The sequence below is a fragment of the Muscardinus avellanarius genome (genome assembly GCF_963383645.1).
Source record: "Muscardinus avellanarius genome assembly, chromosome: 3".
In the NCBI taxonomy this organism is placed as follows: Eukaryota; Metazoa; Chordata; class Mammalia; order Rodentia; family Gliridae; genus Muscardinus; species Muscardinus avellanarius.
Genome location: NC_137788.1, coordinates 114511828 through 114538564, shown reverse-complemented (window position 1 = coordinate 114538564; position 26737 = coordinate 114511828). Strand labels below are relative to the sequence as shown.

Sequence of the window (26737 nt, the reverse complement as noted above, 5' to 3'; positions counted from 1 at the left end):
TTGCTAGGTTGCTGAGTCTTGTAATGTTGCTGTCCTCAAATCAGCGATCCTCCGTCTCAGGCTCCCAAGTACTGGGATTACAGGTGTGTGCCCCAACTGGATACCAATGCTACTATTCTTTAAAAAATTACTGGGCATGGTAGCGCACACCTGTAATCCGTACTTGGGAGGCTGGCATAGGAGGTCGCAGGTCGAAGGCCAGCCAAAGCAACAATTTAGTGAGACTTTTTTACAAATACAAAAAGCTAGGCATGGTGGTACATGCCTGTAATCCCAGTACTTGGGAGGCTGAGACAGGAAGATCAAAGGTTCAAGGACAGCCTCAGCAAGTAGTGAGACTCTCATCAACCTAGCAAAACTCTCTTTCAAAGTAAAAATAAAATAGGGCTGGGAGTGTAGCTTGAAGGTAGAAATGGCCGTGGCTTCAATCCGCAGTACCTCCCTCCACAAAATAAGTAAATAAGTGAAAAATAAAAAAATCAGAAGGAGCTGGGAGTGGTGGCGCACACTTGTAATCCCAGCCTTTGGGAGGCTGAGACAGGAGGATCGTGATTCGCTGCCAGCCTTAGTGAGGCCCTTTGCAACGCAGCGAGACCCTGTTTCAAAATAAGGAATAAAAAGCCGGGCATGGTGGCGCACGCTTGTAATCCCCGCACTTGAGAGGCTGAGACAGGAGGATCGTGCAGGTTTCGAAGTCAGCCTCAGCTGGTTTAAGAGACCCTGTTTCCAAATAAAATATAAAATAGGTCTGGGAGTGTAGCCTGGAGGCCCCTGGGTTCCATCCCCAGTACCACCAAAATAAATAAATAAATAAATAAATAAATAAACTCTGACTTATAAAAAAAATAAAGCTAAAGAATAAAAAAATCGCACTGGGGGGTGTAGCTCAGAGATAGAATGCCCCTGGGTTCCATCCGCAGTACCGCAAAAAATAAAAAATAAATAAAAAGGGCCGGTAGTGTAGGTTAGAGGCAGAACGCCCCTGAATTCAATTGTGAATAACACACATCCGCGTGCACACACACGCGCACGCGCACACACACACACACACACACACACACACAGGGCTTATTCCACTATCAGAGGAGACACCATTGAGTGGCAGTGCATGCTGCGTGTACACAAGTGTGCGCGTGTGCATGCGTGTGCTCTCTTTTCCTTCCCTAGCCGCCTGCCGAGTGCCTGGCTAGTGCAGGAAATGAATTGACAGACTGACCTTGGGTGGAACAGCCTGGATTTCTCCTGAGCCTGGCAGGCTGAGCCTGGCTGTCGGAGCTCCCTCCCCCCTGCTTCTCCACCTCTTGTGGGCGGGCTCACTCACTGGTGGATAGCCTGCAGAAACTTCCTCTGGTGTTTTCTGACTTTGGCATGGTCAATCTTCTTCAGCAGCTTCGTGTGTTTATAGATGAGCCATGTTTCCCGAAGGACATTGGCCGCGGCGTTCTTGATCTGAGGAAAAAGTAACAGAGCAGGGTGCCGTCAGGCTGACCTCCCCGGGTTCGCATGTGTTTTTCCAGATTGTTGTCATAGCCCGCGTCCTAAGAAAGCAACTCTGCCGCCGGGCGCCGGGCGCACACCCTGTCATCCCGGTCACTTGGGAGGCCGAGACAGGAGGGTTGCAGATGTGAGGCTAGCCTTGGTAATTTAGCAAGACCCTGAGCCACTTGGGAGATTCATTTCAAGATAAAAATTAACAGGGCTGGGGTTGTAGCTCGGGTGTAGAGCACCCTTTGGTCCAATTCCCAGTACCAGAAAGGAAGAAAGAAAGAGAGAAAGAGAGAGAATGAAAAGAAAAAGAAGGGAAGAAAGAGGAAGGAAAGAAAGAGACGGAGAGAAAGAGGGTCTACGATGACCTATTATCAAGATCACAGAACTCAGCCGGGCGCGGTGGCGCACCCTTGTCATCCCAGCATTCGGGAGGCTGAGACCGGAGGATCGCGGTCTGCGGCCAGCCTCAGCTGCTTAGTGAGGCCCTCTGCAACTCAGTGAGACCCTGTTTCCAAATAAAGAATTAAAAATAAGGCTGGGGGTGTCGCTTGGAGGTTGAATGCCCCTGGGTTCCATCCCCAGACCTGCAAAAATAAAATAAAATAAAATAAAAATTGGACTGGGGGTGTAGCTCATAGGTAGAATGCACCTGGATTCAATCCCTAGCACCACAAAAAGCAAGTAAGTAAGTAAATAAATAAATAAAATAAAATAAACAGGGCTGGGGTTGTAACTCAGGTGTAGAGCACTCTTTGGTTCAATCCCCAGTACCAGAAAGGAAGAAAGAAGGAAAGAAAGAAAGGAAGAAGGGAAGGGAAAGAAGGAAGAAAGAAGGAGAGATGGGCAAAAGAAAGAGAAAGAAAAGAAAGACGGAGAGAAAGAGGTTCCATGATGACCTTTCATCAAGACCACAGAACTCTGAGAAAAAAGTATTGAACTCCGAAACCTCTTAATCCTGTACTGGGCACAACACAATCCTGCAGCTTGAGGTGGAGAGACGTTTCCTTTGATCCTGCTGTGGCTGCTGCTATCTTTAGGCCGGCCTCCTTTGGAGACCTTGAGCCCGGGGAACCCTTTGAAGAGATGAACAGACGCCACCTCTGTCCTCACCGGCAGAGGGCCAGGCTCGCCCTGCGATTTCCATTAGCGTACAAGGTACATTTTGTGGATCCAGAAAGAGATTTCCCATCAGGGGTGTGTGTGTGTGTGTGTGTGTGTGTGTGTGTGTGTGTGTGTGTGTGCTGGAGATAGAACCCAAGGGTATTCTACTCTGAACTACACCCTCAGCCCTATATTTTATTCTTTATTTGAAACAGAGTCTCACTGAGTTGCAAAGGGCCTCACTAAATAGCTGAGGCTGTCCGTGAACCGCGATCCTCCTGTCTCAGCCTCCCAAATGCTGGGATTGCAAGCGTGCGCCACCACGCCCGGCTTCTTTTTTGTTGTTGTTTTATTTTGAAACAGGGTCTCACTGGGCTGCTTGAGAGTCTTGCTACATTGCTGGGGCTGGCCTTGCACCTGCAATCCTTCTGTCTCTGCCTCCCAAGCACTGGGGTGTCAGGCGTGTGCCGCCACCACGCCCGGCGTCAGGGGAGATTTTAAAGGTAACACCGAAAGCTAGGTGTGGTGGCGCACGCTTGTAAACCCAGCATCTGGGAGGCTGAGACAGGGGGATCCTGGTTCACAGACAGCCTCAGCTACTTAGTGAGGCCCTCTGCAACTCAGTGAGACCCTGTCTCAAAATAAAGAATATAAAAATAGGGCTGGATGTGCTGCTCGGAGGTAGAATGCTCCTGGGTTCCGTCCCCAGTGCTGCAAAAATAAGTAAATAAATAAAATAAAGGACTCAAGGGTTGGAACAGCAGGCATCAGCATGCCCGGTTGTTCCTCCCCTACACGGCCAACAGCACTGACTGACGCCACGATCTGACATGTAAATGTAATTGGCGAGAGCGGGAGGCTTTGGAAGCGATGCCGAGTGTGTGAAGAGACTTAGGTGTGAACCAGAGCCGCCTCCTTCCTAGGCTGGCTCCTCCGTGATCACACGCTCTCACACACGACTCTGTCATCTGTTGACATGGAAACCACCCATACCCCCGCCTCGCCACTAAGTAGAGACATCTCAATGGCATCCAGATGGCAGGGGACAAAGTTTTAATCCAAACACAGACATCTTCAGCAATTAGTAACAAGAGCAAGCGAAAACATTCCTTATTAAGAACAAGCTAAACAGATTTTTGATTAAGCATCTCCGTTACTGTCAACCGTGCAAATTGGCTCGTATCCACGGGCCCGGAGCCCGGAAGTAAAGAGGCCAAGCTAGAAGAAATCGGGTTACTAGCCAGAAAGGGTTTTAATAAAATTGTGGAGCGTCCAGACCCGCTTCTCCAGACTGCCATCAACAGATGGGACGTTGTTAAAACCCAGAGAGATGTGTGGGAAGGCCCAGGGGACGTGGTTTTGCAGCCTGATAACTTTCGCATGTGTATGTTTCAAAAATTTATTACGAAGGCTGGATTATATTTTTCATTGGCGCTGTGAAGTGATTTTTTTTTAAAAGAACAGCTAAGTCGTCTCAGAAATGTCTAAGTGACATAAATAGTGCTTTTTTTTTTTTTCCCTGTGCAGGAAAAAAAAAAAAAAAAACCCACTATGAGAATGATTTTAAATGATTTAATTGCCCACCTCTGGTTCTTGCTTACCAGAAAGAACAGGCGGCGGTGGAGGAGGCTGCAGGTAGGGGATGGGGGGGGGCAGGGAGGCAGGGGAAGGGGCTCTGGGCTCCATGGGCCAGGTGTGCACAGGGGACTCTGGCCCAAAGGCGGCACTTGAAGGGAGAGCGTGGGGCACTGCAGGCCTCTGGTAGAGACTTGCAGGTGGTTTTTTTTTTTTTTTTTTTTTTTTTTTTTGCGGTACTGAGGATGGAACCCAGAAGCATTCTACCTCTGAGCCACACCGTCCAGCCCTATTTTTAATTGTTTATTTTATTTTATTTTTTGCGGCACTGGGGATGGAACCCAGGGGCATTCTACCTCTGAGCTATATCCCCAGCCTTATTTTTTATTCTTTATTTTGAAACAGGGTCTCACTGAGTTGCAAAGGGCCTCACTAAGTAGCTGAGGCTGGCCGCAAACCGAGATCCTCCTGCCTCAGCCTCCCGAAGGCTGGGATTACAAGCATGAACCACCACGCCCGGCTATTTATTTATTTTGAAACAGGGTCTCACTGAGTTGCAAAGGGCCTCACTAAGTAGCTGATGCTGTCCGCGAACCATGGTCTCAGCTTCCCGAATGCTGGGATTAGAAGCGTGCGCCACCATGTCTGACAAAACCCCCATTTTATATATAAAGACACTGAGACACGGGCCAGGACCATAAAGTTATCCATGGCAGACAGAATCAAGGTAGATTTGAGTGCCCCAGGAACTAGAAATTACCAGACAGATATTAGTTTTTATGGTTCAACTTGGAATTCTTCCCTTCCCCTTAAAATGGGGAGAAACTTTCTAAGATAGAATCTGAGGCCAGAATTACACAGCCGGGTAATGACCAAGCCCGAACACGAGCCAGGTCCAAGAGGTGCCCATGGCTTCCATGTGGTCTAAAGAAGACCTGACTGGATTTCTTCGTCACGCAAGCAAAACTATTTCCTGCTCCCCAGGGTCTAGGAATTGGAAAAGACGGTAGCTTTTGTTTGGTTTGGTTTGATGCTGGAACATTCTAGATCCCAACTATAGCCCCAGCCCTTTTGAAATTTTTTTTGTGTGTGTGGCACTGGGGTTCCTGGAAACCCTTCTACCTCCAGGCTACACTTCCAGACCTATTTTATACTTTTTTTTTTTTTGAAACAGGGTCTCTTATGCCAGCGCGGCTGGCTTCGAACCTGCGCGATCCTCCTGTCTCCACTTCCCAAGCGCGGGGATTACAAGCGTGCACCATCACTCCCGACAGTCCTTTTCATTTTGAAACTGGGTCTTGCTAAGTTGCTAAGTTTAAGGCTGGCCTCAAACCTGTGATCCTCCTGTCTCAGCCTCCCAAATGCTGGGATTATCTGCATGTGCCACCACCATACCTGGCTTTTGTTTGTGTGTGTGTGTGTTTGTGTGTGTGTGTGTTTGTGTGTGTATGTTGCTGAGGATTGAACTCAAGGACATTCTACCTCTGAGCTATACTCCCCAGCTCTATTTTATTATTAAAGTTATGGAGGGCCTCACAAGTTGCTGAGGCTATCCTTGAACCTGTGATCCTCCTGTCTCAGCCTCCCAAGTACTAGGAGTGTGTGTCACTACGCCCGGCCTCTTCCTCCTTCTCCACCACCTCCTCCTGTTCTTCCTTTTTACTCCTCCTCCCCCCCCCTCCTCCTCTTTCTCCTTCTTCTCCTCCTCCTTCTTTTTTGCGGTACCAGGGATGGAACCCCAGGGGCATTCTACCTCCGAGTTACACCCCCAGCCCTATTTTTTTAATCTGTTTATTTTTGAAACAGGGTCTCACTAAGTTCCAAAGGGCCTTACTAAGTAGCTGAGGCTATCCGCGAACCACAATCCTACAGTCTCCACTTCCAGAGTGCTGGGATTACAAGTGTGTGCCACCAGACCCAGCCCTCCTCCTCCTCCTCCTCCTCCTTCTCCTCCTCCTCCTCCTTTTTTCTTCTCCTTCTTCTTCTTCGTGGCCTCTTTTAGCAAGAGAATCCGACAGAACATGAAATCTGGGTCCTGCACTTAATTTCAGCCCAAACATAAGACCTAGTGGCAGCCAGGCTGCGGAGAGGCAGGTCCTGCCCTCTGTATGGGTCTGCCTGGGAGAGCTGGGAACATTTAGCAAAGTGAGGTTAAGTGCCAGCCTTGTGCTGACTGAAATTAATTGCCAGCAAACTGCCTGGCACAAATCTAAGCAGATCAATACCCGCAAGAGAAAAAGCAATAGGCTTTTAACGGCACCAGGCTTTCCCAGGTAGGTGGCGGGGGCTGCCGTGCCTAGGGTGTCTCATTTACCTGGCTGATCGCACCAAGGGTCATCCCTGGAGCCGGAGCTGAAGAGGGTGTGCCCCCTCCTGGGACCTGCTGGACACTTCTGTGATGAAGGTTCTCCTGGTGGGCAGGGGCACCAGGCCCAAAGGATGTTCCCAGGGATGCAGGGGTGGGAGGGACAAGGCTGTAGGGATGAGGATGTCAACCGCCAGAATTGCTGGATACTGGCCACAATCAGGAGCTTTGGATGGGTTTGAGGACACTTAGGCGAGGACCTTCAGTGCGTGGAAGGCCAGCGGTCTGGCTTCCACATCAGCATACAGGCTGGTTGTTTACTGTGAGTCCATAAATTGTTTACCCCCCCCCAAAAAAAAAAAAAACCCTAACACTTCAAGCAGGCAAGGTGGCACACACCTATAATCCCAGCACTTGGGGATCTGAGACAGGAAAATCGCAGGTTGGAGGACAGCCTCGGCAAGTAGTGAGACTCTTGTCAACCTACCGCGACCCTGCTTCAAAAAATTAAATAAATAAAAGAAATGAAATAAAATAAGTCAGGCATGGTGCTGCGAGCTTATAATCTTAGTTCTTGGGAGGCTGAGACAGGAGGACCGGAGGTTCGTGGCTAGCCCCAGCTACTTAGTGAGGCCCTTCCCGATTTAGGGAAACCCTGTATCAAAATAAAGAATTAAAAATAGGGCTGGGAGTGTAGTTCGGAGGTAGAATGTTCTTGGGTTCCATCTCCAGTACCGCAAAAATATATAAATAAATAAGCTAATTCATTAATTAAAATAAAATAGAGCTGGGGGTGCAGCTTGGAGGTAGATGCCCCTGGTTCAATTCCCAGTGCCACCAAAATAAAAACAAAACAAATACAAAAAAAAAAAGAATACCAAACAAAAACAAACAAACAAACAAAAACCGGACACTTTCACTCCTACTGGGGCCAGAGAGTGGTTCTGTGACCTACACACTTTTGGAAGGACCCTGAGATCAGTGGGGCTGCCTGAGAAAGCAGGGCAAGTAAGATCCCAGGAATAACAGGACAAGCTGACGTATCCTGAGCACTTCCACACGCCCCACTCTGACCAACAGATGGGCTTATGAGATCCACCGGGCACCTGTTGCTGAACTCAAGACTGACGCTTCCTCATTTATTCAGACCACGTTTAATAAGCACCTCTGCTGGGCCGGGCACTGTTCTAAAAGAAGAAAATACCACGGCAGGGACAACCAGTAACATTCTTGCCCTGATGGAATTTATAATTTCACAGCTTGTAATATAATATCAGATAATAAATAAAGATTCAAAGAAAAATACAGTGTTGCTATTTTTTTTGGGGGGGGTGGTGGTACTGGGGTTCCTGGAAGCCCTTCTAACTCGGGACTATACTCCCAGACCTATTTTTACATTTTTATTTTGGAAACAGGGTCTCCTAAGCCAGCGCGTGCAGCTGGCTTCGAACCTGCGCGATCCTCCTGTCTCTGCCTCCCAAGCGCGGGGATTACAAGCGTGCGCCACCATGCCTGGCGTGTTGCTATTTTTTTTTTTTTTTGGGTACTGGGGATGGAACCCAGGGGCACAGGGGTGTAGTACCTCCAAGCTAGACCCCAGCCCTATTTCTTAGTCTTTTTTTTTTTTTCTTGGTGGTACTGGGGGTGGAACCCAGGGGCTTTCTACCTCTGGGCTATACTTCTAGACCTATTTTATATTTTATTTGGAAACAAGGTCTCACTAAGTTGCTGAGAGCCTCACTAAGTAGCTGAGGCTGGCTTTGAACCTATGCAATCATCCTATATCAGCCTCCCAAGCGCAGGGATTACAAGCGTGCACCACCATGCCCGGCTTATTCTTTCTTTCTTGATTTTTTTGGTGGTACTGGGGTTCCTGGAAGCCCTTCTACCTCCGGGCTATACTCCCAGACCTAATTTTTACATTTTTATTTGGAAACAGGGTCTCCTAAGCCAGCGCGTGCAGCTGGCTTCGAACCTGCGCGATCCTCCTGTCTCTGCCTCCCAAGCGCGGGGATTACAAGCGTGCGCCACCACGCCCAGCTTATTCTTTATTTCGAAACAGGCTCTCACTGAGTTGCACAGGGCCTCACTATGTATCTGAGGCTGTCCTCGAACCGTGATCCTCCCATCACAGCCGCTCAAATGCTGGGATTACAAGTGTGCACCACCACCCTGGGCTTTCCCTGAGCTTTTGATCAAGGCCTTGTTTGGGCCATCTCTCTGTCAAGGGACCTGCACTTGGTATCACAGAGGGGCGTGGGTTGAAGAAAGGGCATTTGGGACAGGGCCCTGTGGGGAGTTGGGGTGAAAGTAGCCCCCTGGGCGAGCACCCTGTCTCTGGCAGCCACAGGGAGCCCTGGGAGAGGGATCCAGGAGCCACACTCATGGTGGATGTCCCAGCAAGAAATCTCTAGCCTGCCACCATGCTGCCGGGCCCTTCTGGGGGTGAGTGTCTACCTAGAGGTTGGGGCAGGAACGCAGATCATGCTGGGTGGAAGCCTGGAATGACCTCAGGAGCCACACAGGTTCACCCAGGCACACTGAGCCATGATCAGAGGCACCGTGGGCGATGCCCGGGCCAGGCCTGTCTCCACCCACCCGAGGAGGCCATCACCATCACACCGGGATGGGCGGGAGGCACCCGCCCGGCCCACTCACCGCCAGCCCACAGGCGTCCGCCACCACCCTCTCCTGTATCACCTGCTTCTCTCTCTCTGCCTCCGTCCGCACTCCAATCCTACTCCACACACCATCATGACTGGCAGGAGATGGGGTCGGGAGGGAGGCGGAGAGGAGGTGTATTTCTGCGGCTCGAAGTTAAGAGTTTGGAGCATTCTCCATAGCAACCTGGTAATGAATGGTGGATAATTTCATAATGCTTTTATTTTGCAGTACTGGGGATGGAACCCAGGGGCATTCAACCTCTGAGCTACACCCCCAGCCCTATTTTTTATTCTTTTTCCTTACATTTTCATGCTTTTTTTTATGGTACTGGGGGTGGAACCCAGGGGCTTTTCTACCTCCAGGCTACACTCCCAGACCTATTTTATATTTTTATTTGGAAACAGGGTCTCACTAAGTTGCCGAGAGCCTCACTAAGTGGCTGAGGCTGGCTTCGAACCTGTGTGATCCTCCTGTCTCAGCCTCCCAAGCACAGGGATTGCAAGCGTGAGCCACCATGCCCGGCTGTATTTTTTATTCAGTATTTTGAAACAGGGTCTCACTGAGTTGCAGAGGGCTTCACTAAGTAGCTGAGGCTGTCCGCGAACCGTGATCCCAAATGCTGGGATTTCAAGCGTGTGCCGCCACGCCCAGCTCAGAATGCTTTTTACTGTGGTACTTAGCTAGTGAGAGTTAAACAGGCTTCTCTCCAGCAGGCCTGGGACCCTAATGGCCCTTGCAAAGTTCCGAGGGGGAACTGGCCGTCCAGGAACGGCGGCACAGCTGTTGCTAGCCTGAGAATGAACCGGGTTCCCGGATGGGCTCCAGCTAGCGACATTCGGCTGGCGTGCCTCCCCGTCTCTGGGCCTGGGTGTTCTTTGGGAAAAGACCTGCTTATTCCCAAAGATCCTTCCAGCTCCAAAACACCACGTTTCTGTGCCTGCTGTTAAAGATGCCGGAGCCCCATCTGTCAGGGACAGAACCTTCGTGGGGGAATGTCATTTGCAATCCGGTTCTACAGAGAATTAACATCCCTAGTAACTGCTTGATTGATTACCTAATGAATTTAAAAACGATAAAGACTTGTTGGGTGTGGCGGCACACACCCGTAATAGTCCTACTCCCGGAGGCTGAGGCTGGAGTGTCAAAGATTCCTCGGCACGAGGCCAGCCTCAGCAATTTAGCAAGACACTCAACAACTTACACCCTATTTCAAAATAAAAAGGGCTGGAGGTGTAGCTTGGAAGTAAAATGCTCCTGTTTAATCCCCAGAACCCCGGAGGAAGAAAGAGAGTTTGAGACTTATTCAGGAAGCAGGTACAAGGGCACACACCGGTAATCCCATTACTTGGGAGGCTGATTTAGGAGGGTCGCAGGCTCGAGGTCAGCCTCAGCAATTTAGTGAGACCCTCGGCAATCTAGGGAGACCCTGTTTCAAAACAAAAAAATGAAGCTGGGTGTGGTGGCATACGCTTGTAATCCCAGTACTTGGGAGACTGAGATAAGAGGATCACAGGTTCCGAGGACAGCCTCAGGAATTTAGCAAGAACCTATAACTCTCCTTCCTTCCTTCCTTCCTTCCTTCCTTCCTTCCTTCCTTCCTCTCGGTACTAGGGATGGGACCCAGGGGCATTCTACCTCTGAGCTTCACCCCAGCCCTATTTTTTTTATTCTTTATTTGGAAACAGGGTCTCACTGAGTTGCAGAGGGCCTTACTAAGTAGCTGAGGCTGGCCGTGAACCCCGATCCTCCTGTCTCAGCCTCCCAAACGCTGGGATTACAAGTGTGCACCACCACGCCTGGCTTTAGAACCCATTTCAAATAAAAAGGAGGTATAGCTCAGAGGGAGAATGCCCCGGGTTCAATCCCCAGTAACACACACACACACACACACACACACACACACACACACACACACACACACTTTTCTTTAGCACTGGAGGGGTAATAGAGGAGCAATTCACTGTGCGGTTGTGTGGGGGCTGAGCTCATGATCTCTGATCTAGGAGCCACGCTGGCTGAGGGCATGAGGGCAAGGCCGTTGGAGAAGGTACGGGGTGGGCCAGCCCCCAAAAAAGGTGGGCTTGTCTAGATGGGGAGGTTGAAGCCAGCGCAAACCAAGTAGGGTGCGTGGCGCAGGCCTGTAGTCCTAGTACTGGGGAGGCTGAGACAGGAGGATCGCAGGTTCGAGCCCAGCCTTGGCAACTCAGCGAGCCCCTGTTTTCAAATAAAAAGGGCTAGCCAGGCATAGTGGCGCACGTTTGTAATCCCAGCATTCTGGAGGCTGAGACCTGAGGATTCGGGTTTGCAGACAGCCTCAGCTACTCAGTGAGGCCCCTCGCAACTCAGTGAGACCTTGTTTCAAAATAAAGAATAAGAAATTGGACAGGGGGTGTAGCTCGGAGGTCAAATGCCCCTGGGTTCCAGCCCCAGACCCACATTAAATAAATAAATAAATATAAACAAACAAACAAACAAAAAGGGCTGGGATGTAGCTCAAAAGTAGACAGTCCCTGAGTTCAATCCCCAGGACCAAGAGAAAGAGATCTGGAACCAGGCAGGCCCGGGATGTTCCCTCTTCGCTTTGATTAAGGCGGTGTGAAAGAAATATTGGAAGCCCCCGTCCTGCCAGCTCTGAAAGCCTTCCCTGTGTGAGAACCCATACTTCCTGCGTTGTTTATTTCTCCGGGAAAAGATATTAGGCATTAAAGGGACATTTCCACCGACTTAAGTGTTCTCTGAAAAGTGAGATGTGACTCAGTTAAGTACGTACCTCGCATACATGGATGAGCAATAAATAGGGGTGGATTTGATTTCCGGCCCCACTTTTCAAGAAGCAAGTGGACTTGGAGAGGACTTGATAGAATTATTTTTGAAAGATTGAAATTAGCAACCACGGCCTCATCTCCTTCTACAATGATACTGCAGAGAAAATTGTTTATTTTCCCGGCATGGGTGGGAGCTGGTTTTCTTTGGCTTTATTTTCTTCTAGTGTCTGATTTACTGGGTGAAAAATGGAAAGCGCAGGAGAATAACATGAAATACAAAGGGTATTCTTGGCCCTAAAAAGCAAGCCAGAATCAACAGAGAGGCTGCTAAATCTCTGCTTGCGGTAAACAACTTCTTTGTGTTGTGTGTATGTGTGTGTGGTGCTGAGGGTTGAACCCGGGGGCATTCTACCTCTGAGCTACACCCCAGCCCTTTTCATATTTTGTTTTGGAACAGGGTCTCCATAGGTGGCTGTGACTCTTGTCAAGTTGCTGAGGCTGGCCTTGAACCTACAATCCTCCCGTCTCAGCGTCCCAAGAACTGGGATGATAGATGGGTGCCCCCACGCCCAGCTGGTAAACAACTTCAGAGAAGGTTTTTTTTTTTGTGTGTGTGTGTGTGTGTGTGTGTGGTACTGGGGTTCCTGGAAGCCCTTCTACCTCCGGGCTACACTCCCAGACCTATTTTTACATTTTTTATTTGGAAACAGGGTCTCCTAAGCCAGCGCCTGCGCGATCCTCCTGTCTCCGCCTCCCAAGCGCGGGGATTACAAGCGTGCGCACCACGCCCGGCCTCCGAGAAGGTTTTAATGGCCACATCTCTTGCATCTCTCTCTCCTGTCTGCAGTTTCAACCCTGTGAAACCTCACTAGATTATCTCAGGATAACAGATACACCTGTCTCTGCATTTAAGCTTCGTGGTGGCTGGGCGTGGTGGCGCACGCTTGCAATCCCAGCATTTGGGAGGCTGAGACGGGAGGATGGAGGTTTGCGGCCGGCCACAGTTGCTTAGTGAGGCTCTCAGCAACTCAGTGAGACCCTGTTTCCAAAGAAAGTATAAAATAGATCTGGGAGTATAGCCTGGAGGTTGAAAAGCCCCTGGGTTCCACCTCCAGTACCACAGAAAGAAAGAAGGAAGGAAGGAAGGAAGGAAGGAAGGAAGGAAGGAAGGAAGGAAGGAAGAAAGAAAGAAAGTAAGCTGGGTATGTAACTCAGAGGAGGTAGAATGCTTCTGGGTTCCATCCCCATAACCATAAAACATAAAAAATAAATAAAATAAAATAAGCATCACAGTGACTTAGAAATTTCCTCAGCACCAAGACTTTGGGGTGCATGTTATGGGGGCTGGTTGTGGGGTTTCCATGATAAGCCCAATAGCTCTTACCATATTAACAATGATAATTACTGCCATTTGACTCTTTAGATCAGGTTTTTTTTTTGGGGGGGGGAGATTTACTAGGGATTGAACTCAAAGGCATTCTACCTCTAAGCTATACCCCCAGTCCTTTCTATTTTTATTATGTTTTTTATTTTAAAACAGGGCCTCGCTAAGTTGTCCAGGCTAGCCTCGAACCTGTGATCCTCCCGTCTCAGCCTCCCAAGTCCTGGGATGGCAGGCGCCTGGCACCTCCACAGCCTGCTCACGTTCTCCTCGGTCCAGCCGGGGGCTGGGGGCTGAGATGCCCCTCCTACAACATTTCGATGTCAACAGCTTGGGGTTATCTGTCTGTATCCATTGCTTTTAACACGTGTGGGGGGGATCTTTAAAGAATCAGATACATGTAATCAAAGACCGAACAATCAAACGCCATAAATAATTCTGCCGAGAAACTGGAGAGGCCCTGGCAACTGCACCTCCCCCCTCCCTCCTCCCAGCTTGCTGGCTGCTCTGCCACACTCTTCTTGCCCCCGCCCCCCGCCTTTCTCTCTGTTTCTAACACTCATTTCTGCGGTTTTGTGACATTAATCTCAAATCTTTTCTTTCGCTTTCCAAAACCCCAATGGAAATCTGGGGTTGCTCGTGGGTCCCTTACACCGCTGGAGTCCTGGATGAGACCCCCCAGCGCTGAGTTCTCCGGTGACCTACCTGCGTTCGGCCTGCAGTTCTCAAGACTTCCATAAAAGCTGTCATTAAAGGGAACAGCTCCCGCCTAGCTCATTTGCCTGCTGCTATTCTGGAAGGCTCATTTCTCTGGCTTCTGAAGGAGCCCCGTCTCCTCCGTCAATTCAGTGGGGTGTCGGGTTTTTAGCAGCTCAATCAACTCCTCATTCCCGCAAACCTTTCTCCAGTGAGAAATTTTATCCAGAACCTCCCTCCCTCCCCGCCTGGGGAGCCCGGCAATGGGGTCTTAATGAGCAGTGTCTAGGGACAGGGGCGCTACTAGAACAATCGCGTTAATGACAGCTTTTTTTTTTTTTTAGAAAAAGGATTAGATTCTAATTCATTTCCAGCATAGCTTTGAGGCTCTCGACTGCCCTTCCTAATGAGAATCGTGGAAATATTTGCGCGTCAACGAAAACAGTACATCATGCTGGGTGATTTATTTGGGAATGCGAGGCCAGGGGGCAGGTTAGATCATTAGAGGCTACTGATCTAATTTTTAGAAAGATTATTTGGCTGCCTGAACCTTGCATAGTGATTTAATGGAAGACAGGAAGCCGGCTGTAGTGGTGCACGCTTGTAATAATTTCAGTGTTTGGGAGGCTGAGACAGAAGGCTCTCAGGTTCGTAGTCAGCCTCAACAACTTAGTGAAAATAGAAAAATGAAATAGGACTGGGGGTGTAGCCCCTGGGTTCCATCCCCAGTACTGCCAAAAATCATCATAATAATATAGGAGCCTGGCATATTATAATATTGCATCGAGCCTGGCGTGGTGGCACACACTGTAATTTTAGTACTTGGAAGATTGAGACAAGAGGATCAGAGATTGGAGGTCAACCTCAGCAATTTAGTGAGAACCTTAACAATATAGAAAGACTCTGTTTAAAAAAAAAAAAAGCCAGGCGTGGTGGCGCACGCTTGTAATCCCCGCACTTGGGAGGCTGAGACAGGAGGATCGCACAGGTTCGAAGCCAGCCTCAGCTACTTAGTGGGGCTCCCAGCAATTTAGTGAGACCCTGTTTCCAAATAAAATATAAAATAGGTCTGGGGGTGTAGCCTGGAGGTAGAAAAGCCCCTGGGTTTCATCCCTAGTACCGTTAAAAAAATAAAAAATAAAAATATATAAATAATAAAAAGAAAGAAAAGAAAGGGCTGGGAGTGTAGCTCAAGGGGAGAATGTCCTTGGGTTGAATCTCCAATAACACACACACACACACACACACACACACACACACACACACACCTTTTTCCATCATGCGGAGGCTATCTGCCTGAGCCTGGGGTTCCCCCAACGACTCCCCTCAAAGCTGTGGCCCTACCCCATACCATGTGACTCTCTTTCTGACTGGCTTCCCCTGCTCCTGTGAATCCCCCCCGTGAGCACCTGGGCGCGTGACATCTTACCCGTTTGGTGAGCTGGGTATCCATCATGAAGTTGTGAACGTGCTTCTCCGCTTTGGTGAGCTCCAGCTTTCGGGCCACCACGGCCACCACAAGCGCGGTGCAGCCCGCACCCTGCGGGAGGACAGGAAGAGGACCAGAGAGGAGACAGCGCATCACTCAGAGGCAGGACCCAACTTGCCCGGTGCCCACCGAGGGTGTCTCCTGATGGCAGGATGGAGACCCAAGCTCCGAGTCAGCCTCAAAGACCGTCAAACCCCTCTGAGGCCTCAGTGTCCCCACCCGAGAAGGAGTCTGCCAAGCTTCTTGGCTTGTGTTGACCTTTTTTTTTTTTTTTTTTTTTTTTACAGTACTATGGATGGAACCCAGGGGGCATTCTACCTCAGAGCGACACCCCCAGCCCTAGTTTTTACTTTTTATTTGGACACAGGGTCTCACTGAGTTGCAAAGGGCCTCACTAAGTAGCTGAGGCTGGCCGTGAACCATGATCCTCCTGTCTCAGCCTCTCGAATGCTGGGATTACAGTTCTTAGTGTGCTGTGTGGCTGTGGCTTTGTGGAATTGAGCCCATGCTAGGGAACAGGTTTCAACAGACGGAGGGGGAGGCGCACCCCGGTCCTGCCGCCTTGCCGAGAGCCTTCCTGCTACCGATCAAGTGAAGAGGAAACAGATTTCCCCTACATGGTCTCCAGAAGGGAGCCCAGGCTGATGAGCCTGCGCCATTGCTGGTTCCTGTGTGTGTGTGTGTGTGTGTGTGTGTGTGTGTGTGTGTGTGTGTGCAGGGGGGTAACCAGGGATTGAACCCGGGGCATTCTATCTCTGAGCAACACCCCCAGCCCTTTTTATTTTGTATTGTGAAACAGGGTCTTGCCAAGTTGCAGAGTACCTTGCTATTGCTGAGGCTGGCCTCGAACCTGCGATCCTCCTGTGTCAGCATCCCCAGTACTGGGATTACAGGCTTGCGCCATTGCATCCCGTTCATAGATGGGTCTTTGTAGCTAATGGTCCAAGCTGTGACTCAGCATAAGAAACCAGTTCTTAGCTGGCCGTGGTGGCGCACACTTGTAATCCCCACGCTTGGGAGGCTGAGACAGGAGGATCGCATAGGTTCAAAGCCAGCCTCAGCTACTGAGTGAGGCTCTCAGCAACTTAGTGAGACCCTGTTTCCAAATAAAATAGAAAATACGTCTGGGAGTATAGCCCGGAGGTAGAAAGCCCCTAGGTTCCACCCCCAGTACCACCAAAAAAAAAAGAAACCAGTTCTTTATTGGTTTCACCAGGAGACGTGTGAATTCACTACCATAGAGGGGCTTTCGGGCATGGTGGCGCATGCTTGTAATCCCAACATTTGGGAGGCAGAGACCTGAGGATCGCACTTCATGGACAGCCTCAGCTACTTAGCGAGGCCCTTCGCAACTCAGTGAGACCCTGTTTAAAAAATAAAGAGACAGCCGGGCGTGGTGGCGCACGCTTGTAATCCCCGCGCTTGGGAGGCGGAGACAGGAGGATCGCGCTGGTTCGGAGCCAGCCCCGCTGGCTTAAGAGACCCTGTTTCCAAATAAAAAATATAAAATAGGTCTGGGAGTGTAGCCCGTGCGTTCGAGTGTATCCCGGAGGTAGAAGGGCTTCCAGGAACCCCAGTACCACCAAAAAAAAAAAAAAAAAAAAAAGAGACTAGAGCCAGGCGTGGTGGCGCACGCTTGTCATCCCAGCACTCGGGAGGCTGAGACCTGAGGACCGTGGTTCGGGGACAGCCTCAGCTACTTAGTGAGGCCCTCTGCAACTTAGAGACCCTGTTTCAAAATAAAGAATAAAAAATAGGGCAGGGGTTGTAGCTTAGAGGTCGAATATCCCTGGGTTTCATCCCCAGACCTGCAGAAACAAAAACAAAAAATAAATAAATAAAATAAAGAGACTAAAAAATAGGGCAGGGGAGTAATTCGGAGGTACAATGCCCCTGGGTTCCATTCCTGGTACTGAGGGAAAAAAAAAAAAAAAGATGACCACACTTAAGATGGGCGTGGTGGGCACGCTTGCAATCCCAGCATTTGGGAGGCTGAGACCAGAGGATCGCGGTTCGCGGACAGCCTCAGCTACTTAGTGAGGCCCTTTGCAACTCAGTGAGACCCGGTTTCAAAACAAAGAATAAAAAACAGGGCTGGAGGTGTAGCTCGGAGGTAGAATGCCCCTGGGTTCCATCCCCAGTACTGAAAAAAAAAAAGAAAAAAAGAAAGAGACCTGACTGTCTGCTAAGTGAGCCAGGAGGGGAGAGAGGTGAGTCCCAACATTTTCTGATGGCTTTTTAATTCCTGTTCCCTATCTATGCTTTTGAGTTGGTTTGCAAGCACTGGGGTGAGCGTTTTATTGGGCAGTGGAAGTCAGCCCTGTCTGGACAAGAGAGGGCTCTCATGAGAGACCGCCACCTGCTTACAGAAAGAGACAATGAATTTTTATTATTATTATTAGGTACTGGGGATTGAACCAGGGGCATTCTACCGCTCAGCTCTATTTTATTTTTTATTTGTTTGTTCATCTTTGCAGTGCTGGGGTTTGAACCCAGGGCCTCTTGCCTACCAGGCAAGTGCTCTACCACCCAGCTACACCCGGAGCCCTCGTTTTTAAATTTTGAAACAAGGCCTAAGTTGTTGAGAATCTTGCTAAACTGTCAAGGCCGGCCTCGAACCTGTGCTCCTCCTGTCTCTGCCTCCCAAGGAGCAGGAATCACACTCAGCCTCACGGCTTTGACAGTGAACACAGGGCCCGCGTGAGCAGTGTGTGTGTGTGTGTGTGTGTGTGTGTGTGTGTGTGGGTGAGCAGTGTGTGTGTGTGTGTGTGTGTGTGGGGTCCCTGGATGGAAGACTCCATCAGCATCATACACAGCCTGGGCTTGGCAGGTCTTGCAGAAGGTGCGAATGGATGGGAATGTGTTTTTGTAATCTACCCCAGGCGTGATGGTGCACGGCCGGTGCCTGGTTCTCCCTCCCGTCCTCTCCGCCTCTGCTTTCCGTGGCTGACAAAAGTGGACCTTCTTGCAGTGTGGGCTGGACTGAAGGTACTGGAGCTTTCTCCTAGTTCCCCACCAGGTCGCTGTGCAAACAATCAGGCATTTCTGGGTGCACTTGGGAGGCGCCCCTGTGAGCCTAGCTGTGTGGAAGGACCTCTCTCTCAATTTCCCTTTCTTTCCTTCCTTCTTTCCTTCTTTCTTTTCTTTCTCTTTCTTTCTTCTTTTCCTCTCCTCTCCTCTCCTCTCCTCTCTTTCCTTTATTTTTTTTTTGTGGTACTGGGGATGAAACCCAGGTGCATTCTACCTTTGAGCTACACCCCTAGCCCACTTTCTTTATTCTTAATTTTGAAACAGGGTCTCGTTAAGTTGCGGAGGGCCTCACTAAGTAGCCGAGGCTGTCCTCGAACCGTGATCCTCCTGTCTCAGCCTCCCAAATGCTGGGATTACAAGCATGTGGCACCACGCCCGGCTTCTGAGTTTCTCTTTTCTGACCTCATCTTCCCTCTCTTTGGGGGATGACTGCATTTTCTTGGCATTTGCAGCTCACAGAAGACTCAGTGCCCAGTTTTCAGAGGATGAGGACAGTTGGACAGCTCGGTCTGGAGCTGTAATCAACTTAGCCACCTCTCCAAGAGCAAAATATAGCTTAAAAGAAGGTGCCCTGGAGCCAGGCGTGGCCCAGGTGTGTTTGCACACCCTTGTATGTGGCTGGTCATGAACCTGCGATCCTTCTGTCTCAGCCTCCTAAGTACTGGGATTGCAAGCATGTACCACCACACCAGGCCAGCCCTAATTAATTAATTTATTTATTCATTTATTTTTGTGGTACTGGAGGTGGAACCCAGGGGCTTTCTACTTCCGGGCTGTACTCCCAGATATTTTCTATTTTATTTGGAAACAGGGTCTCACTAAGCTGCTGAGAGCCTCGCTAAGTAGCTGAGGCTGGCTTCGAACCTGTGCGATCCTCCTGTCTCAGCCTCCCAAGTGCTGAGATTAAAAGTCTGCGCCACCATGCCCGGCTCCTATTTTATTTTTATTTTTTATTTTTTATTTTTTTGGTGGTACTGGGGTTCCTGGAAGCCCTTCTACCTCCGGGCTACACTCCCAGACCTATTTTTTACATTTTCATTTTGGAAACAGGGTCTTCTAAACCAGCGCGCGCGGCTGGCTTCGAACCTGCGCGATCCTCCTGTTTCTGCCTCCCAAGCGCGGGGATTACAAGCGTGCGCCACCACGCCCGGCTCCTATTTTATTTTGAAACGGGGTCTCACTAAGTTGTGGAGGGCCTCACTAAGTAACTAAGGCTGGCTTCGAACCTCCCGTCTCAGCCTCCCAGCTCTGGGATTCAGGTGTGAGCCACCACGCCCAGCAGTGGTGTTACCTCCTTAATTCTTCATTGGGACTTGACCAGAGACAGTGCATACGCTCGGTTTTACTTTTCTTTCAGATCGTCCACTGTCTGGACATACCGGAGAAGGTCATCACAGTGATGCCTACCGGGGTCACTTCTAGGAAGGGGCGACCTTGTGAAGACAGATGGGGTCAGACGTCAGCAGCAGTCAGAAGGACCTCGCTAAGTTGCAGAGAGCCTCCCTAAATTGCTGAGGCTGGCCTCGAACCTTCGAGCCTCCTGTCCCAGCTTCCCAAGTACTGGGATTACACACAGGCACCCCCAGGCCTGGCTAATTTGTGCTCTTTAGAGGGAATAAAGGAAATGCCATGGGAGCTGCCACACTGCAGTCTCCTTGGTGAGAGGATGACCGCCTGCACACCACCCGTGTCCCTTAGGGGATGACAGGCCTTTTACTCAGATGAGCTTATCCAGGTGACAGGCTACATCAGCCACCCGAAAGTGCTTGTGGGATATGGCTGTGGCACCATTTGGCTTTCTGAGACAAACTGCCAAGGAGCTGATTGGTCGCCGTGTGCATGAGATCCTGCAATCCCGGCATGGGATCTAGCGATGGCTGATGGACAGAAGGGGCTTGGGAGGACCGAAAGGGGAGGACAGGAAGGCAAGCAGGCGCTGGCGTGACTTCTGTGGGTCACACCGGGGAGCAAATCCATGACTCAGTCTTCCACCAAGCCTGTTTTCTACCTCCAGGCTACACCCCCAACCCTTTTTATTTTTGTATCTATGGAACAGGGTCTCACTAGGTTGCCGAGGGTCTTGCTATATTCCTGAGGCTGTTCTCGAACCTGCGATATGCCTGTTTCAACTTCCCAAGTACTGGGATTTCAGAGGCACTGTCCCAGTTGACACCAACTGGATGCCCTGGGTTATTTTGCCCATCTCCTACATTTTTTTTTTTTTTTTTGGTGGTACTGGGGTTCCTGGAAACTCTTCTACCTCCGGGCTACACTCCCAGACCTACTTTTTAAATATTTTTATTTGGAAACAGGGTCTCTTAAGCCAGCGCGGCTGGCTTCGAACCTGCGCGATCCTCCTGTCTCCGCCTCCCAAGCGCGGGGATTACAAGCGTGCGCCACCACGCCCGGTCTCCATCTCCTACTTCTAAGGGTGCAGGAGGCAGAGCCCAATTCCCAGATGAAGTGGAGCTTTCCAAGGTACAGGATGCGGAGAGAGAAAGGGTGCCCAACAGGGGCGCGCATGGCCAAGCCATGAGTGGAGTTGAACCCAAGTCTCGAGCCCACTCCTGCACAGTGGTCCTCGCCCTAGGGTCCCCGAGACGTTTCCAGCTGGAACATCTTAGCTGCTGGCAGAAACGCCTCCCCCAGGGAGAACATGAGGCGCTCTTAACCGAAGCAGCCGCCATAAAACAAAACATACGTAAGAGATGAATGGAGGCCGGGAGCCCGGAGGATTTACAACTGGAGCCTGTGGCTGCAACAGACTCCAGTGTCGCTGCTAAAATAACAGCGACCCGCTTGGAACCAAGGTGTTTCTCGGGAAGAGGCGCATGAAAAGTGACATTAAGCAGCCGCCTCTGAGCCCTGGCGGTGACTCAACTGCCGATCTCCAGCTCCTCTGCTGTCTCAGCTCAAACAGGCGTCCCTGGCCCTGCTGGGAGAGTGAGCTGCAGGAAGGGACCAGAGGGCTGCGGCTGCAGGAAGCGTCTACTAAAACAAGCGTCCAGAACCCTAAGCATCTCCCAGATTACCCAGAACCCATAGGCCAGTTTCCTTTCATTTCCAATTGTGTGTGTGTGTGTGTGTGTGTGTGTGTGTGTGTGTGTGTTACTGGAGATTGAACCCCAGAGCATTCTACCTCTGAGCTACACCACCAGCACTGTTTATTTTGTACTGTGTGTGTGTGTGTGTGTGTGTGTGTGTGTGTGTGTGTTACTGGGGATGAAACCCAGGGGCATTCTACCTCCAAGCTACACCCTCAGCCCTATTTTTTTTTATTCTTTATTTTGAAACCGGGTCTCACTGAGTTGCGGAGGGCCTCACTAAGTAGCTGAGGCTGTCCGCGAACCGCCATCCTCCGGTCTCAGCCTTCCGAATGCTGGGATTACAAGCGTGCAAAACCACGCCCGGCTTTATTTTGTATTTTGAAACAGAGCCTCACTAAGTTGCTGACAGGCTCGCTCAGTTGCTGAGGCCGGCCGTGAACCCGTGGTCCTCCTGTCTCAGCCTCCCAAGTACTGGGGGTTGCAGGCTTGAGCCGTCAGTAAATACTGATGGCTTTTGTTTTGCATCATAACTGATCCTGAAGCTCCTCACGGAGAGATGCTGGGGTGGGGGGGCACCCGCCTCTGTAAGGGAGCTGTCTCAAACGCGGCAGGCCCACACCAGCAATGTCAAGTTGTTCAGACAATTCTGTACCCGGCCTGATGCCTGCGACTCGACTCAGACTGCCAAGAGAAAACGATGATTAACACCCTGTACAGCCAGAGTGTACAAATCCTCCCTTCCCCAGCGGCCGCGCCTTGGCCTCTGCGGTGTCCATGGCAACCAAACAGGAAGCCCTACCTTTAATCGCCCATTCCAATAATAATCCAGAGATAGAGATCATGTGTGTGGGGGGGGGAATCTTTGAAAGGAGTGACTCAGCTGGCTGGAGAGAAAAAAGCCACCAGGGTTCCACAGTGAGCAGCTGACTTTGTTCTGGCGCCAGGCGTGGTGGTGGCACACATGCCCGTATTGGGAGGTCGGGGCAGGAGCACCGCAGGTTCGAGGTCAGCTTCAGCAATTTAGCGAGACCCTGGGCAATTTAGTGAGACCTTGTTTCCAACTAAAAAATAGAAAGGGCTGGGGGTGTAGCTGAGAGGAAGAATGCGGACATAGATGGATGGTGGGGAACACCCCTGGTGTTCTGTCCCCGATGCTGCAGAAAGCAAAAACCAGCCTGCAGATAATAAACAGAGGAAGCCTGCCCGTGTCTGTGTTCAGAACATCGGCTGGGCGGTGTTTTTAATATCAGTTTAATATCAGTTCCCAGGCCTAATCTTTGCATTTTGATCCTGCCTCAATTCACAAGGTGCCAAACCCTCCTTCCAGGGAGCGCTGCGGTCCCAGGTAGTCACAGACGGTGCTGGAAGACAGCAGCCCTTGACATCACCCCGCAAGGAGAGACAGGGCCGGCTGCGGAGGCCGGGAGCCAGGGAAACTGTGGGCATAAGGCTTCTTGAGTGGAGCACAGCTCTGGGCCGAGAGGGAGAATGACTGATATTTGAAAATACCAGAGAGCCAGGTGTGGCGGCGCACACTTGTAATCCCAGCATTCGGTAGGCTGAGACAGGAGGATCACAGTTCGCGGACATCCTTAGCTACTTAGTGAGGCCCTCTGCAACTCAGTGAGCCCTGTTTCAAAATAAAGAATAAAAAAAATAGAGCTAGGGATGTAGCTCGGAGGTAGGATGCCCCTGGGTTCTATCCCCAGCACCACCAAAAAAAAAAAAAAAAAAAAAAAAAGAAAGAAAGAAAGAAAGAAAGAAAGAAAGAAAGAAAAAGAAAATAACGACCAGGCATGGTGACGCACACCTGTAATCCCAGTACTTGGAAGTCTGAGACAGGAGGGTCACAGGTTTGAGACCAGACTCAGCAATCTAGTGAGACCCTGTTTCAAAATAAAGAATACAAAATATGGCTGAGTCTGTAGCTCAGTGGTAGAATGCCCCTGAGCCATCCCTAGTATCACATAAATAATAAAAATACCAGAGAGCGGGGTGTGGTGGTGCACCCTTGTAATCCCAGCATTTGGGAGGCTGAGAGCGGAGGATCGCGGTTCGCAGACAGCCTCAGCTACTTAGTGAGGCCCTTTGCAACTCAGTGAGACCCGGTTTCAAAACAAAGAATAAAAAAATAGGGCTGGGGGTGGAGCTCAGAGGTAGAATGCCCCTGTTCCATCCCCACTGCAAAATAAATAAATAAATAAATAAATATTTAAAATGCCAGAGGCTGCAATCCATCTATTAGCGGCTGGGCCGGGGCTGGTTCCCAGGCAGAGAGCCCCACCCCGGGCGCCGGGCGAGGACGACTGCTTTGTTTTCAGATGGCATTTCATTTCTTCTTGGCAGGAAGAACCTTTGCCTGGATTCCTGGTGACAGCTGGAGCTGCGCCAGGCAGACTCCGGCTAACCAAATATGGGAGGGGTTTGTTCTAAAGCCTGGCGCCTACCAGGACTTATCCTGCCAGGGCGGTGCGGGTGAAGCCATCTTCATTAAGGACTGTCTCGGGCTGCGGCTCACCTGAGCCCCACTGGACCGCAGTCAGGAGAGAGGAGAGAGAGGGAGGTCCACCGCCCAGCCCTCCTCTGCCTAGACACGGCCTTCGCCCTCGGCCCTGGACACTGGGTCGCAGGATTCCAGGATGCAGATCGGAGAGCAGGCCGTCTCCCAGGCACCCACGGCGCAGCGAAGCTCTTCAGGGGGCACACTGGTGCTCCAGAGAGGATGCTGCGCCGCTGGCCGCTCTTCCCAAGCATATCCATCCTCCCTCCCTCCCTCCCTCCTTACACTGGAGATGGAACCCAAGGCACTCTACCTCCGAACTACACCCCAGCCCTATTTATTTATTTATTTGCAGGTCTGGGGATGGAACCCAGGGACATTCGACCTCTGAGTTACAACCCGGGCCCTATATTTTATTCTTTTTTATTTTGTTTTTGTTTTTTGGTGGTACTGGGGGTGGAACCCAGGGGCTTTTCTACCTCTGAGCTATACCCCCAGCCCTATTTTTTAGTTAGTTAGTTAGTTAGTTTATTTAGGTACTGGGGGTGGAACCCAGGGGCATTTCTATCTCCGGGCTACATTCTCAGACCTATTTATTTATTTATTTATTTATTTATTTATTTATTTTTATTGGTGCATTGTAATCATATATCACATTGGAATACAAGACTTGAGAGGATATACAAGCACACATCATCCAATTAGCCCTCATCCAGCCCCCATCCCATTCCCTCCCCCTCCCTAGATCCCATGCTTGTTTGGTGATTTGATACATTTATTTATGTACCTCCTGCATTTTAAAGAGATCCATCTTCCCCTATTCCATACCCTCTGATTGGTCACCTTAGTTGCTTCACTATAGGGCCCTTTCTATAGCTCGACCTCTTCCTGTTGCCCCTTTCCTCCTATTTTTTGCTGATTAGGGGAAGCATCTGATTTTTATTTTCTGTGATATTTCTCTGTGCATGCCGTGTTGCAAGTACCGATCCCACTCTTGACGGCCCCAGTAGTGGCCTGGCTACCCGGTAGACTAATCCAGACCTCGCTGGCTCAAGCAGCGGCCTTGCCTCATGGGAGGCCCCGATTCTGGCCTCACTAGCCCCGACACCGGCCTAACCCCTCGGCTGGCTCTGATCCCAGCCTCAGTGGCCCCAGCACCGGCCTAGCCTCAAGGCAGGCTCTGTCTCAGACCTATTTTATACTTTATTTGGAAACAGGGTCTCACTAATTTGCTGAGAGCCTCACTCAGTAGCCGAGGCTGGCTTCGAACCTGTGTGATCCTCCTGTCTCAGCCTCCCAACACTGGGACTACAAGCGTGCGCCACCACACTCGGTTCCCTTTTTATATTTTATTTTGGAATAGGTCTCACTAGGCTTTTGAGGGTCTCACGAAGTTGCTGAGGCTGGCCTTGAACCTGCGATCCCCGTCTCCACCTCCCAAGTAATGGGATCACAGGTGTGCGCCACTGTGTCCGGCCCTAAAGCGCTTTCACATAACGGTTTGGAACGGGCCTATCAGAGCCCGTGAGGACGGCAGGGCTATCGATGGGGAGACAGATGTGCCGGACACCTGGGAATGGAGTCCATCTTGCCATACTGGAGGGGACCTGGCACTCAGAGCCCTGCACCTTGAGGAGTTAGGAACCAAAGCCTGGGAAAGTCAGGAGCTGCGCAGCGCCACGGGGTATAGCCAGAGAAGAGCTGGGCCGGTTCCCATAGGCCAGTGCTGCTCATCCTCCAGATTCCTAGGGGACCGTGCATGCAAGCCCATTGGCTGGCTGGCATTGGCTGGCTGCCCATTGGCTGGCTGGCAGCTCCCGCCTCTGTGCTGGGTAAGGGGCGGGGCAGGGCCGCGGCCGAGGCGGGTACTCACCATGATGCCGGTGAGGAGGCAGACGCCTTTCCCACAGTACGTGTGGGGCACCATGTCCCCATAACCAATGGACAGAAACGTGATGGAGATGAGCCACATGGCTCCCAGGAAGTTACTCGTGACGTCCTGCTGGTCGTGGTACCTGCAAGGAGACACGAGTTAGCCGATGTGCTCAGAGGAGGCCTGGCAGCGAGGGGCGGGGGGGGGGGGACCACGCATCTCTGGGCCACCGAAGGTGTCATGGCTGTGCCCACCCAGGTCCCGCCCGTGAGCTGGATCCCCGAGGCCGACTGCTCTTTCTTGATTTGTGCCACCTGGTAAGCTCCTTCTAGTGTTGGTAGGGCAGCTCTGGAGGAAGCCAAGCAATAATAAAATGTCAATTCTGGAGCCGGGCGTGGTGGCGCACACTTGTAATCCCAGCCCTTGGGAGGCTGAGACAGGAGGATCGCGCAGGTTCAAAGCCAGCCTCAGCTACTTAGGCTCTCGGCAACTCAGTGAGACACTGTTTCAGAATAAAGAATAAAAAATAGGGCTGGGGGTGTAGCTCGGAGGTAGAATGCCCCTGGGTTCCATCCCCAGTACCAGAAGAAGAAGAAGAAGAAGAAGAAGAAGAAGAAGAAGAAGAAGAAGAAGAAGAAGAAGAAGAAGAAGAAGAAGAAGAAGAAGAAGAAGAAGAGTTCAAATGCAACTCACTGAGACCCTGTTTCAGAATAAAGAATAAAAAATAGGGCTGGGGGTGTAGCTTGCAGGTAGAATGCCCCTGGGTTCCATCCCCAGTACCAAGGGGAAAAAAGTTCTGTTGGTGCTGTGTGCGTGTGTGTGT

The 26737-nt window shown here is 50.6% G+C and overlaps 1 protein-coding gene across 1 annotated transcript in view; it reads right to left on the bottom strand.

The window, feature by feature from the left end:
• Nucleotides 1–26737, bottom strand: part of KCNN3 (potassium calcium-activated channel subfamily N member 3) — a gene marked incomplete at both ends in the record, with an annotated part of 172926 nt that overhangs the window by 11313 nt on the left and 134876 nt on the right. Inside the window, 3 exon segments of the mRNA XM_080693038.1 lie at nt 1322–1449; nt 15405–15515; nt 25915–26056. Of these exon segments, the coding sequence (XP_080549164.1) occupies nt 1322–1449; nt 15405–15515; nt 25915–26056 (381 nt within the window).